A 13213-nucleotide genomic window follows, 5' to 3' on the forward strand; every position below is an offset into this window, starting at 1 on the left:
CTTCCCAGTGCACTGCGGGGTGGGGGTGGGGGGCTCTATACGGGTGTCTAGTTAGCCACACTGCATCCCCGAGCTGGAAAGAATTCCATCTGTGGTGATTCAAGATCAAAGTCTTGTTCACACGGGGGGAGGGGGTACTGCTCTGCTCATCCCACTGCGTCCTCACTCCAGCCCTTTCCCAGGGGGTCTGTCACACTGTCCCAGCCTGCATGTTAAGTTCTCATGAGAGAGATGGAGAGTCTTTCAAAGCCAGTTGCTTCCTGTCATCCTACAGTTCCTGGCAATTGGCCTATCCCAGCATCCCTGACCACTTTGGCTGGGCTCTCCCCGAGGCAGAGTTAAGGATGCTCCCCTTTGCAGCTGTCTCAGAACCGGGAGATGACAGGAGTGCGGTAAAGGCCCAGGTGCAGGTATTTTGTTTTGAATAAATTCACGATTACAGCTGCCTTTTCTGACACTCCCATCATTCACTGATGAGCACTTTAAGTCAGCAATGTGTGCTAACTTTCCTCTTCAGACAAGATCAGACCTGAGGAGAGAAAAGTACGAGAGCCCTCTCCTGTTCTGGGTTCAAGCGGTCCTGGGAAGGCTGGAAGCCTCTCCCACTAAATGCTGCTATTGATGCATTGCTTTTGGATACATTAAACTGACAACCGTGAGAGCATCACCTCAATACTTTAATGTGCAAGACAGCTTGAGTCAAGACACACAGTCTAAGTCTGCAAGCCCTCAGCTCAGACAACCAAGTGGGGATAGACAATGTTGGTCAATGCAAAGTACCAATTTTAGGAACAATGTCAAAGGGAAGCAAAGGTTTGCAAAGAGGCAGAGGAGGAAAATCCTGGTAGAATTTAATCAGTGTCATTAGAACATGTTGCTATAATGCTCACAGCAGAAGAGGAACACTCCCATTGACCAAAAATTCTGTGAAAATTGGGTCAGGAAGCCGCAGCTCTAGAATGGCAGGGATCATGTGGAGTCTGTCTCAAGGCTCAGGAGCAGAGCCAGGCAGCAATGCACTTATCTGTACCTGGCATGAGTTCTCCTCCACACCATGCACTGGACACAGGAATCTGTGAAACTGGGGCCAATGCCATTTTTTTTTTTTTAACAAGGGAGTTTGGGAAAGTCTCTGAGGGCTGATCTGCTGGATTCTGCATACTGTGTGTGTGCTGTCTGTTATTGTATTAACATGTGCAAGATGGGTTCAAGCGCACAAGTATCACTTACTAACCTTTGCCTGCTGTGTCCCCCAACCTCGGGAAGAAATGAAACATTTATCTATAGCGAGCTAGTGTTTTGAGCCCCAACTATCAAGTAAAAATTATCTATTATGTTTGTTTTTTTCTTTTTTAATACTTACTCACGCTTTGTTGCTTTTAGACTTCAGCTTAACTACAAGAACAAACCTTGAAGGATGCATGTGAAGCCTGCTTAGAGTTCACATGCGTCAGGGCCCCAAGACAGTGTACCATCCCAGTCCATACCACCCCACCAAGAGAAGACTTCTCAGTACTTTTCAATCCTTGTCATCAGAACAAGGACTCTATACCATCCAGCCTTTCTATTATAATCTCAGTGGACAATCACACTGTCTTAGCTAGACAACCAAACATTTCAGAATCACCAGAAACAAAACACTTTAGAGACAAACAGAAAGAAAACACTCTCACCATGTTTTGAGTCATGACTAATTGTTTTTGACATTTAATTTCAGTTTAATAGGAATTAGTTGTGGCTCTAACATTTACATTGATGCGGAACATGTGCACATCCTACAGAGAAGCTCAATGTCATTAACCACACAATTTAGGCAAGCCAGGGGACCAGAGGAGGAAAATGCTTTGTTTATTTAGCATCTATGCTGTCATGTGAGATCAATTTCTTCACGAAACAACAACCTATCACAGGAAAAATGAGTATTTAGTATTTCCCCCTCTACAGCAGAATCGAATAGTTGTTTCCACTGCTTTGGGGATTGTAAAACCCCATTACAGAAACACACAAGACAGAAAGTGATAAACAGAATAATACATTTATAAAATGGGTGCTCTAAAGATATTTTTTACCTTATTTTTCCTGTAAGAAAAGCTTGAAGGATCAATAAGGAAATTCTCTACCAGCATACAACTATAGTTGGGAGGGGAAGGAGGGCTGACAGAGAGGGTATACCATATCTGTAGTATTTGACCAATCGTGGGTATTTAACAGAGAGGGTATACCATATCTGTAGTATTTGACCAATCGTGGGTATTTAACAGAGAGGGTATACCATATCTGTAGTATTTGACCAATCGTGGGTGTTTAACAGAAGGTAGAAAGTTAATAATTTAAAAACCTAGGGGAAATCTAAGTACATATCTATCTATCTATCTATCTATCTATCTATCTATCTATCTATCTAATATCTATATCTATATATATATACACACACACATAGACAAATATGTGTGTATATACTTACAAAACAACCACTGGATTTCTTTTCCCTGCGAGACAGTAGCTGCTTTAGAGAGAAGTGGTAAAAGCTTTGCTGGGAAACATCTGTTGTTGACCTCAAATACCTGGATAGAAAGTCAGTACATGGTTTATGAAATGAAATTTTACAAGTTTATAAAGAGTGAAAACATGCATAGACATTCTCAACTGCCAAATGGTCAAAACCTGAAATTGTGATTAAATCTGAAGGACTGAGGATCACAGGAAAAAGCCATGTCTAAATATGGTGGTATTGTCGTCACAGGAGCAACAGGCAAGGAGGTAAGAGCACTGCAGAAGAAACAGTAACAATGTTAAAGCCAGAGCTGCACCCACGTTTAACACAAAGTGTGACTACCTAAGTAAGTGGTGGTTTCCATAGCTACTTCACAATCCTATGAAGAGAGTGTTATTGCTGTGTCCATGAATGAAGCACTGGGAATGAGCATGCTCGACAGTGTGACCTCCAGTCAAGTCAGACTCACAGGTGGTCCTAAGAACACCACTCCCATGGCAGCCCCTACAGTGTCTAAAACCTCTAGGGTGAGCATTTGGACAGAAAAAGAAGACATGCATGTTTCTTATTAAGAGTGACAATGTAACAAATGCATTCATTATAGCTGTTAGAGTACTCTGCTTTAAATATTACAGAAAACTCCTAAACTGTGAAAGTACAGTATGCCAGTCTTTAAAACCACTTGTAAAAGAGAACAGGTCTGTTGAGTATCAGAAGACAAAATCAACAGAAAAATGTAACTAAAAATACAATCTTTGAAAATTTGTGGCTAAATTATAGGCTAGGTTTTAAAAACAGACTGTTTTTGGTCCATGAGGCCATTAACAAACAAGAGATAAAGGAATCTTATTCATAAGTAAGTACTCAGAGCTCAAGGGAAAATTCCATACTCTTCTCTCTTTGCAGATATTTTGTTGGTTAGACAAGCAACATCCAAAATGATGGGTGTGCTAAGTGACCATCACACATCATCTTCTGAAGGACAGTGACTACTAGGCGACCTCTGAGATACATAGCTAGTACTTATTATATTAACATATGCCAGAACTTACTGCATAGGATGTCTGGCTTTCTCCCTCAAGGTCAGGGCTCAGGAATGGCCCACAGGTAAAAACTAACCTGGTGCTTGTTTCTGTAAATAAATTTTTATTTAAAAAAAGTCACATTTTTCTCCCTATGTTGCCTGTGGCTTTTACATTGTAAAGGCAAGGGTGAACAGTTTTTAAGAGACTGTTTGTTCTCTGAGAGCAGATCCTACACAGAAGGAGTTGCTGGCACATCACCTAGGGTTTAATTCCTAGGTGTCTAGAACACAAGGGCCTTTGCTTTCACACACAGGTACCTGGCTTCCTTGCATTCTGATGTGTCTGTGACTAATCTTCCATGCTTTATTTTGTTCATTTGTGTGTATCCTGAAATTTTAACACCACAGCTGGAGTTTTCAATGGTAATATATTTGGAACATAATCATTATCTCTAGCCATAATCTTGCTTGATGTCAGGCATTCTCCAAGAATTAGAGATGAATGAACTGAAAGAGCCACCCGGCAACAGAGAAGCTATAAAAACTGTCCCTCTTGTTTTCTCCTGACGAAGGAAACAGGCTATTGAAAGGAGGAACGAAAACCAAATACACTTCAGAGTAAATACCAGCAAGTCAAAGGAAGGAGCTCAGCTTTCACACAGAAAGGCAGACAGCAGATAGCCAGCCAGACATTGATATGTGTGTAAACATGTATACACACATACATGTACACACATACACACACACACACACACACACACACACACACATGGAGTCATCCCCATGTCTATTATAAACTGAAAAATACAACATAAAGTATATTTGTTTTATAAATATATTACTGTCTATATACATATAGATACATCCATAAAAGACATGTTAAATAATCATTTGTATAATCAATACTACTTTTTGTGTATTTAAAAATTACACATTCTATTAAAATTATCAAAATAATCTTTAAAATACCAAGAATAAAACCAACCAAGTGTTTCTTTCCATGTAAGTGGTTCTGAATCTTATGTTCAAATAGACCCTAGACTTGGTCACACAACTCAAAGAAACATAGTTCAACCAGGAAAATGCTATCCATTAAACAACCCCCCCAAACATGTGTATATATAAAACACCCTCTTTAGGTATATTACATAGTCTCATAAATGTATTTTCATAAAAACACAAAATTCAAGTTTCCACCAGTGTCAAATATTTTATACTGGTGACCATGACTTTCACTGTGTAGGTCAGTGACAAATTCCCATTAGGATAACAAGACTGAAAACGTCTGTATTACATGCAAGAACAGAGGAAGTGCTACGGCCATTTTGGCCAGTTAGGTACTAATCCCTCTGGACTAAGACACAGGGACAAACGAACTGCTCATCACTGTCTATTATTCAGGGGCAGAATATTCCAGTCGGAGTCCTTTTTATCAGCTGACCAATTCTGACTTTCTTACTACTTATTAACACACCATTTCCAGGTTGTTTGTTTATTTACTTTAGAAAGTCTGGTAAAAAGGAATTAGCAATTGGGAAGAAATATTTTTGCTAAAATTAAGGTCTATGATCAGCTATGAACTTGATAACAGACTCCTGTTACTTATTACTTGAGATACTTGAGAATTTGATGTAGCTAAAGTCTGCCAAATATGTTCAACTCTGCAAGCAACGTTGGTGCTTCATTTAAGACTGTCTTCTTGTCCTAAGGAGACTTTTCCTTAGCACACAGCTAATGGTACTGAGAAATGGAGGTGTGGGTGGGTTAGAGCTACCCACTCCTTGACAGACACTGGCAGGGGTTATATTAAAGATGAAAAAGAGGGCAGCTAGTCAGCTAAAATCATTACAAGGCCAAATTTTAAAAGTTGTATCCTTTGTACCCAAAGTCTCACATTATTTTAGTCAAGTTTGCCCATTTCCAAATAATCACAGTGCTAACATGAAGCAGAAGTGACAGGTTCATCTGAAGCGACTTCCTACTCTAGCTCACAGTACGACTGGGTAAAAGGAACCCCACATTTGCAACCCTGTTTTTGGCACTCTTAGCCTCCACAATTCAACCTGTCCTTCAGCTAATGACTGACAGAATCAAGGACAGTCGCCCAAGTCAGCCGCCATTCTCAGACAGACGCCACTTGGAATGGCAGGGGTGGCGCTATCTGCATCACTCTTGGGAAAGATGTGCGCCACACTCACTCCAACACAACAGCAGTAACTGTAGAACAGCACTTTCCTGAATTAAGTTTGCTGAACATGGTTCAGATTATTGGATATGCTAATATGCACAATGCCGTTTAGAAGCATTTACTGTGTACCCAAATCCTACTCCATGCAACACACAGTGTCACACAAGTAGTGAAAATGTTATCCTAGTCGAAGATGCTTGGACGTTATTTTCAGGCAGCATTTTATCTTTATTTTAAGTTAAGTTCACACTAGGTAAGTTTTAGGAGAAAGAAAATGCCAATAAATTTATTTAATATATTTTAATATATAAAACTAAGACAGACACCTTTATTTACCTTAATTGTTACTTTTATTTTCTATCCTATTCTAGACTTCGATTTTACTTTAAAATTTTATATTTAAATAAGGGATAAAATGTTGCCCAAAAGTCTAATTATAGTTACACATTTGTGTTTTTAACTAGATCTACAAATCAAAATAGTTCTTATTGTTAAAAAGATACAATTTGTATCAACAGTAAAAGGTACTTTCTGGTTTTCAGGGCTTTGCTTCTCTTAGGTTACAGGAGCATCCAGACCAGAGCACCCAGGCTGATGACAGGAACAGAGCTGGACTTGTCCTTTACACTAAGTGACTCAGGCTCAAATTCTGTCCAGCGCAACACTGTCTGCTCTGATCGTGAACCCATCTTCCAATCCTCAGAAACGTTACTACAGCAAGCAAACCCCGTGACTTTGCAACCAGAAATATCCCTTACTAATACTAGAACAGACCTTAGTCTGTATCTAAAACTACACTATTTGTGGCAAGAGTGTGGCCTCAATAATATAATAGGCCCCCAAAAAACTACCTTCAGGAAAATGGAAAATATACAATATATTACAAAAATTCAAAGTTACCATTTACAAGTTCCCCATTGCCATTTCTATAGTGCAGTATCAATAAATGTTGCATCTCCTCAACACATCAGACCACCTCAGGCCAGCCTTGATAAAGAGCAGGAAAGCTAGAGTGTATTAAATATAAAAGTTGCATTGAGAATACTTAGATTCATTAAAAACAGGCAAGTACTGTGAAAGGGTGTTTCATCCAGTATCGTGCCTCCCGCAGACAGACAGACATTAAGAACATACGTGAATGGAAAGCTAGGACTTCAGTCTCATTTCTACTGCCAAGAAGCACATTTCAACTGGAAAACAAAGCTTTAACCTGTAATAGTTACGGCTTTTGCCTTATTCATAAAAAAGAAAATGGAAACATTTTTCCATTGATTGCATCTGCTTTCTTTTAAACTGACCATTTAAAATTAACTAATTTTCTTACCAGGAAACCTCCAAACAAAAATAAAATAATAAAAAGTGCCATACTGGAAATCTTTCTAATATATACTATTACCCATTTTAATATAACTGGTAACTTACATTTCGTTTAAAATATAAAGTCAGTGCTCTAGTATATCTTTGTTTCTATAAATAATGATTATAGCACAAAGAAGCCCACTTTCCCCAAATAAAAATAACTTAAAAAGCTGTAAAGGATTCTAGTTTAGCTTGGCTTGAGGGAATCGTTGGCTAGATCTAGTCCAGTACCTCCACATCTGGAAGGCACTGCAATTGCTTGCAGTTGACAGACAAACACCAAGTTAATAAGACAGGAAACAAGGATTAAAAAGTGCTGCATATAAACCCCTGATGCACCAAAGAGGAATATCAAAGATCACAGATACACCTATTAAATCAAACTGGAGAAACTTCCAGCCAAGTGTATAGCTTTAAAAAGGAAATGTTTTTTTTTTAAAAAAAAGTCTGAATGTAAAGCAATCTCGTGATGTGTCCACCAAATGGGGTTCCATAGAGATTCCATGATACAGTAGTTCACATAAATGGATACTATATAACCTCCTTGCTGAGAAGGAGATCACATGTGCTATTGTAGCAAACCTCCCTCAGCATCTGAGCTGAACAAAAAAACTAGTCGACACCACAAAGATGCATCATCTTTTCAATACCCCAGCTGGGATTTCTCCACGAGGATGGCTGCGGCAAGCTGCTGAGCATCCGTCATGTGCGGATTCCTTTTCATGACGAGCCTCACAAGTTCAGGGGGGAAGATGTTGCACAGATTGATAAAAATCTTCTCTCGGTTGTCCTGGTACCTCGGGGGATCTTGTGGCATGCCACAGTACGGGATTCGCCAGGTGGGCTCCGGCTGCTCAGGCAGGCTCTGGAAGGTGATTGACTCGTAACAGGGGGGTGTGGAGTTATCGGGTAAGGAGTAAGTCTGCCGATAGCCATAGGCATCCATCCCGTAGCTTGGCCTATCCCAGCTTCCTAGGCCTTCCTGGCGTGAGTAAGGCTTTCTTTGTCTTGAAGGAGAACTATCATAGAGTCGAGAATCAGAAATGCTGTCTATTCTCGTGGCCACTAGGGACCTCCCGAGGTGTGGTGCCTTCGAGTGTGTGGAGCTTGGTGGAGAGGGGTAATCACCGGGACAGCTGGACCGGGCACCCACAGCAGGGTGCTGCAGATGCATAGCCAAGTGTGGAAGGGGAGGCTTGGGATGGAACTTTGGTTCTTCGTGACTGTAACTTTGCACTCTGGTTAAGGGGTCATGGAAATTCTGCAGGAAGGGCTGGGAATTAAGGCGGCTGTGAGGGTGCATGTGTTGACACTTCAGATTCTCTTCCAGTTGTGGGTCAGGAGAGCTGACATAGGACCGGTCGTTGTACCCGACATAGGAGTCGCTGCTCCCACAGCTCATGCTCCCTTCACTGCTGCAGTCTGAAGCTACAGAATTCACTCGATAGTCAGTGTCTAATGAGAAACGCCTTTCAGGACTTCGGGGGCCTGAGATACTCAGATTTGAATAAGCATTCAACATGGAATAATATCCAATGTCAACAGGAGAGTCACATTTTGGATACTGTTCATAAGGCATTGGCGTTCCATGATTTTTGGTTGCCATCATCATTGGAGGGTACTGTCCCTGTGGTCTTTGATCCTGAGGTGGAAAATGAACTCCAGATGGAAGGCCATTGCTTAAAGATGTAGTGCTTTGGGGTTTTGCAGTAGGAGCGGCCGGTATACTAACTAAGGAAGGTACAGACCTGGTTTCCAATTTGTTTTTGGTGGGAAGCTTTTCCTCTATGTCTTGATAGACGTGAGTCCTTATGCTTGGGTCTGACTGCCTCTTTGGAGCGCCTCGTTTAACGTCTGAAGTGCTATCAACCTTAGTGCTACAAGGAACGCTGTTGCTTTTTACCAGGCCTCCTTCATTTGTAGTTTTGGCTGCTGTGTTTCTAGACATGGCACGAAGTTCATCAGCTACTGACCGCTGAGGCTGGCTGCCCCTTTCTGGGTGGTAATATTTGCACTTGTGTCCGTAGGTGCACTTCTTTCCTATGAAGATAAAATCAGTTAGGCTAAGAAGCATGCCATGAGATCCTGCACAGTCAGCGAGAGAAGGAAAGGCAGAAGAGGGAGATGGGCTAAGTCTTAGTCTGTCCCTCACTCTCTTCAGCATTCTTGCTTACTATGGAGAGCAAGCAGGAAACTCAGTGGGTGTCTCAGATCGTATCTGCCTCGTCTCTTCCAGGTCTTTACGACTGGGTGGGAATTTTGCTATAAAGTGAACTGTATGCTGCAACGTGATAAAGCTCTGCTTATCTATTCGTATCTAGACAGAATTCCCAATATTCATTCCCATAAACACCAACTTCAAACAGAATTACAGCTATTTTCAGACCATATTTTCACTCAGAGAAATTCATGTATTGAACCCAAAAAGGTAAAAACAGTTTTAAGGCTAACACACGTTCTTAAATGTAATATAATCAAAAGAAGCACATAGTATCCATCTGAGACTTTTCAGTGTTTATTGACATTAGTCCAAGTTTAATAGTATATTGAGCTCTAAGGGTGCATGGAAAGTATTCATAAGGACAGTTACCATATGGACAAGGTTGCTTTTTGTGCTCAGGAACAATGGGCTTCTTTCTCAGAAAATTATCCAGACTTGGGCCATGTCTTCCAAGAGGGTCATCAGGGGGCATGAACCTGTCATAGAGACAACAATAAAAAAAATGACACCCCAAAAGATTAACTTAATCCTAAAGATATAGTAACTCATTCTCTTTTCTTTTGAAATTTTTATCCAATTGTCTTGACTAATATTTATAAGATCAAAAATATACCAAGTTCTCCTATAAAGTGCAGCTTTCTCCTGAACTTGTATCTGTTTTGATTTAAATAAGTTTTGACACAGCATGTCCTAACAATGCTTTTTTTCCTTCTTCTTCCAGTCTTGGGATGTTTGAAAGGATTTGAATAATAATTAGCAGGGCATTTTAGGAGATCTCTATCAACATCATTCTTGCAAGGGAATGTAGGGCAGGTGGGGGCTGTGGAGCAGCTGAGACAGGAAAGGCAGGGGACGGGCAGTAGGGAGGACGGAGACTCACTTGATGCCAGATGTGCTACACACTACTGCATTTCCAACTTCAAGCTCCATTTGACACATCAATCAATAATTCTAACTTAGGTTCAGATGAACTAAGTCAATAGTGTCTAACATCCAATTACAAAGTCAGGATTCAATTACGCGGACTCTCAAGTCTGTTCTCTTCCCATTATAGCAATGGCTTCTCAGCTGAGATGGAAAATGAGTTGTGAGGAGGCAGAGTACGCCTGTGATCCCGGCCTACATAACAGAACACGATCCCATCTGAAGGAAATTTTTTTTTTTAAAAGTTCAGGTCTGAGCAGGGTGGTGGTAGCCAGAACTTGGGAGGCAGAGGCAGGTGGATCTTTGTGAAATTGAGGCCAGCATGATCTACAAAGCATGTTCCAGAACAGACAAGGCTACACAGAGAAACCCTATCTCAAAAAACAAAAGACAACAAAAGAACAACAACAACAACAACAACAACAACAACACACACACACACACACACACACACACACACACACACGTCAGATCTAGGTCACTGATCTGAAATCCTAGTTATATGGCAGAGGGGAGGAGGTTAAGACAAAAGGACAGCAAGTCCAGGTTTCCTAGGCTACAGAATGAGTTCCAGGCCAGCCTAAATAAGTTAGAGACCGTGTCTCAAAAGGACTAAGAAATAAAACCATGGAGGCTGTAACCCAGTGACAGTGCGCTGGCCTAGCACACACATGTGAGGCCCTGGCTTTGGTTCCTACTACTAAAGGAAGGAACTGAACCTAAGGACACAAGCTTCTTGTTGGGTTGACTATCAGAGGGAGGAAAGAATTCATATCATGCACAGAAATAAATTCTAATACTTGTTACACCCTTGTTCTAACTTGAAATAAATCCAAGTGTTTACCTACAAAATGAGAATATGCACAACAGAGAAACTTATTGAGGAACAATCAAAATGGCTAAAGTGCTAGTATTACAAAAGCAAACTGGCAACATTCCAGGAAAAACTAGAGGCTAGGGATGTAGTTCAGTAGAACACATGACTAGAACGCCCGAGTGAGATCCCAGGTTCCATCCTTAGCATTGCTAAATAAAAATATTTTCCATGTTTCTTTCCTCCTCTTTTCTCTTGACAGTCTCACTCTGAATTTGTTATTCTTCTGTCTCAGCCTGTATAGTGGAGCTCACAGGTGTGTGCCAAAATACCCACTTTCCACATTTGTCAGTTGTCACAGGTGGCGAGCTGGGCAGTACTGCAGCAGGTGTGCACTGCAGCTTGACTGGTTTCTCTACTCTGTGCTTAGTCTAGTTGTCTTGGAATTCTTTAATTCTAAATAAAAAATCAGCTTATCTGATCTTTTTGTTTTCCTCATTAATATATTCTAAGGAATAATGTAAGGCTGGGAGTGTAAACATATTTTTAAGCTTTTGCTAAATTGTACAACAGTTTTCATGAATTTCAAATTTGTAATCTTTCCTTTTCTGTGCATGGGTGGTTTGCCTGGATGTCTGTGCAGCATGCAGATGTGCATGCAGTGTTCAGGGCAGGTCAGAATAAGATGCTGAATCCCCTGGTACTAGAGTTACAGATGGTTGTGAACTGCCATGTGGGTGCTGAGAATTAAACCTAGGTCTTCAAGAAAAGCAGCCAGTGCTCTTAACTGTTGAGCCATCTCTCTGGTCCCAGGTTTTATGCATGTTTAATAGTGTAAGTATTCATGTTTTTGTGAATGAATCAGTTAAGAAAATAAACTCCTTTTGAGTTTATACTGACAACAGGTAAACCTCTTCCACATGTGTGCTGGCACTCGGGCTTGCTTAAGTCACTTATCTTTCTCTCAACTTGAAGGCTGCGATCACAACCACAGTCTTCCTCGGTAACACAACTTTAAAATGTAAGTTACCATGCGCTAAGTTGACTTGACAGGCTTTTGGGTGTGTGTGTGTGGGGGGGTGGTACAGATGTTTTGTCAGCCAGGTCCCTCAGACTCTCTAAGACGCTTCTTTGGCCTCAGGTACTGTGCTAGCAACTCAGGGAAGGGCACAACGCTCACACTTGCCCCCTATAGCACGAGTGTTCCATTTTGGCTCCCTCAGGATGAAGAGGAAACTGCCATCAGAAGAAACCAGTCTCAGGTCTGGTCAGTGGCAAAATGGGAAGGATATTAATGCAGCTATGGCTTATGACAGTTGGCTGGCTTACTTACTTGTCATTGACAAAGGAATACATTAATAACCGTTCATCTATGAACTTCTTCCATTCTGGTTTCTCATTCGCCAAATCTCTGTAGTTATCATTGGACACAATTATACCATCAGACTCAAAGGCCAGCTTCACGATGAACCGGTCATCATAGCACACCACTCGTCTGCCTTGGACGCGCCGGGAAGGTGTAAATACCAGGATTTTTTCCTTCTCTAGTTTCCGCAGAATTTCCTGGTCTGCAATAACACAGGGTAGAAATTCAGGGGTAAAGACATGGTGACTTTCGTATAATCAGAGGCTTTTTTTTAAAAAAAAAAAAAAAAAGAAAATCTAAGCGTTTATTTTGTGGATGAGTGTTTTGCTTGATGTAGGCTGGTGCATCACGTGTGTCTGGTGCCCACAGAGGTCAGATGAGGTTATTACATCCCATGAATCTGTTCTTACAGATGGTTGTGAGTGCCATGTGGGTGCTGGGAAACAAACCAAGTTCTCTATAAGAACAAGTACTCTTAACCATTGAGCTTTATTCCAGCTTCCTGGTGAGAGTTTTTATAGGAACGGGAACGTAGAGATTACAAATCACACAGTAGATGGGCACAGCATAATCAATAACTCCCAACAAGACTTTTAGAACTTTCAGTCATAAAAACTTTGGAGCTGAAGTCAGCAGCACCAGTGTGACGTCACAGCTGAGGCTCTGCCCCACAGAGCTGATGTCAGCAGCACCAGTGTGACGTCACAGCTGAGGCTCTGCCCCACAGAGCTGATGTCAGCAGCACCAGTGTGACGTCACAGCTGAGGCTCTGTCCCACAGGGCTGATGTCAGCAGCACCAATGTGACGTCACAGCAGAGGCTC

The 13213-nt window shown here is 41.2% G+C and overlaps 1 protein-coding gene across 3 annotated transcripts in view; it reads right to left on the bottom strand.

The window, feature by feature from the left end:
- Nucleotides 1-4362: 4362 nt before the first annotated feature.
- Nucleotides 4363-13213, bottom strand: part of Zc3h12c (zinc finger CCCH-type containing 12C) — a 55780-nt gene continuing 46929 nt past the window's right edge. For all 3 annotated transcript variants that reach the window (XM_005347346.3, XM_026779303.1, XM_026779302.1), the window contains exons 4-6: nt 12358-12592; nt 9656-9762; nt 4363-9105 (exon numbers count right to left, since the gene is read on the bottom strand). In XM_005347346.3, the coding sequence (XP_005347403.1) occupies nt 7709-9105; nt 9656-9762; nt 12358-12592 (1739 nt within the window). In that variant the 3' untranslated portion in view covers nt 4363-7708. The remainder of the gene's footprint in view (nt 9106-9655; nt 9763-12357; nt 12593-13213) is intronic.

Source organism: Microtus ochrogaster, chromosome 5 (genome assembly GCF_000317375.1).
Source record: "Microtus ochrogaster isolate Prairie Vole_2 chromosome 5, MicOch1.0, whole genome shotgun sequence".
Lineage (NCBI taxonomy): Eukaryota > Metazoa > Chordata > Mammalia > Rodentia > Cricetidae > Microtus > Microtus ochrogaster.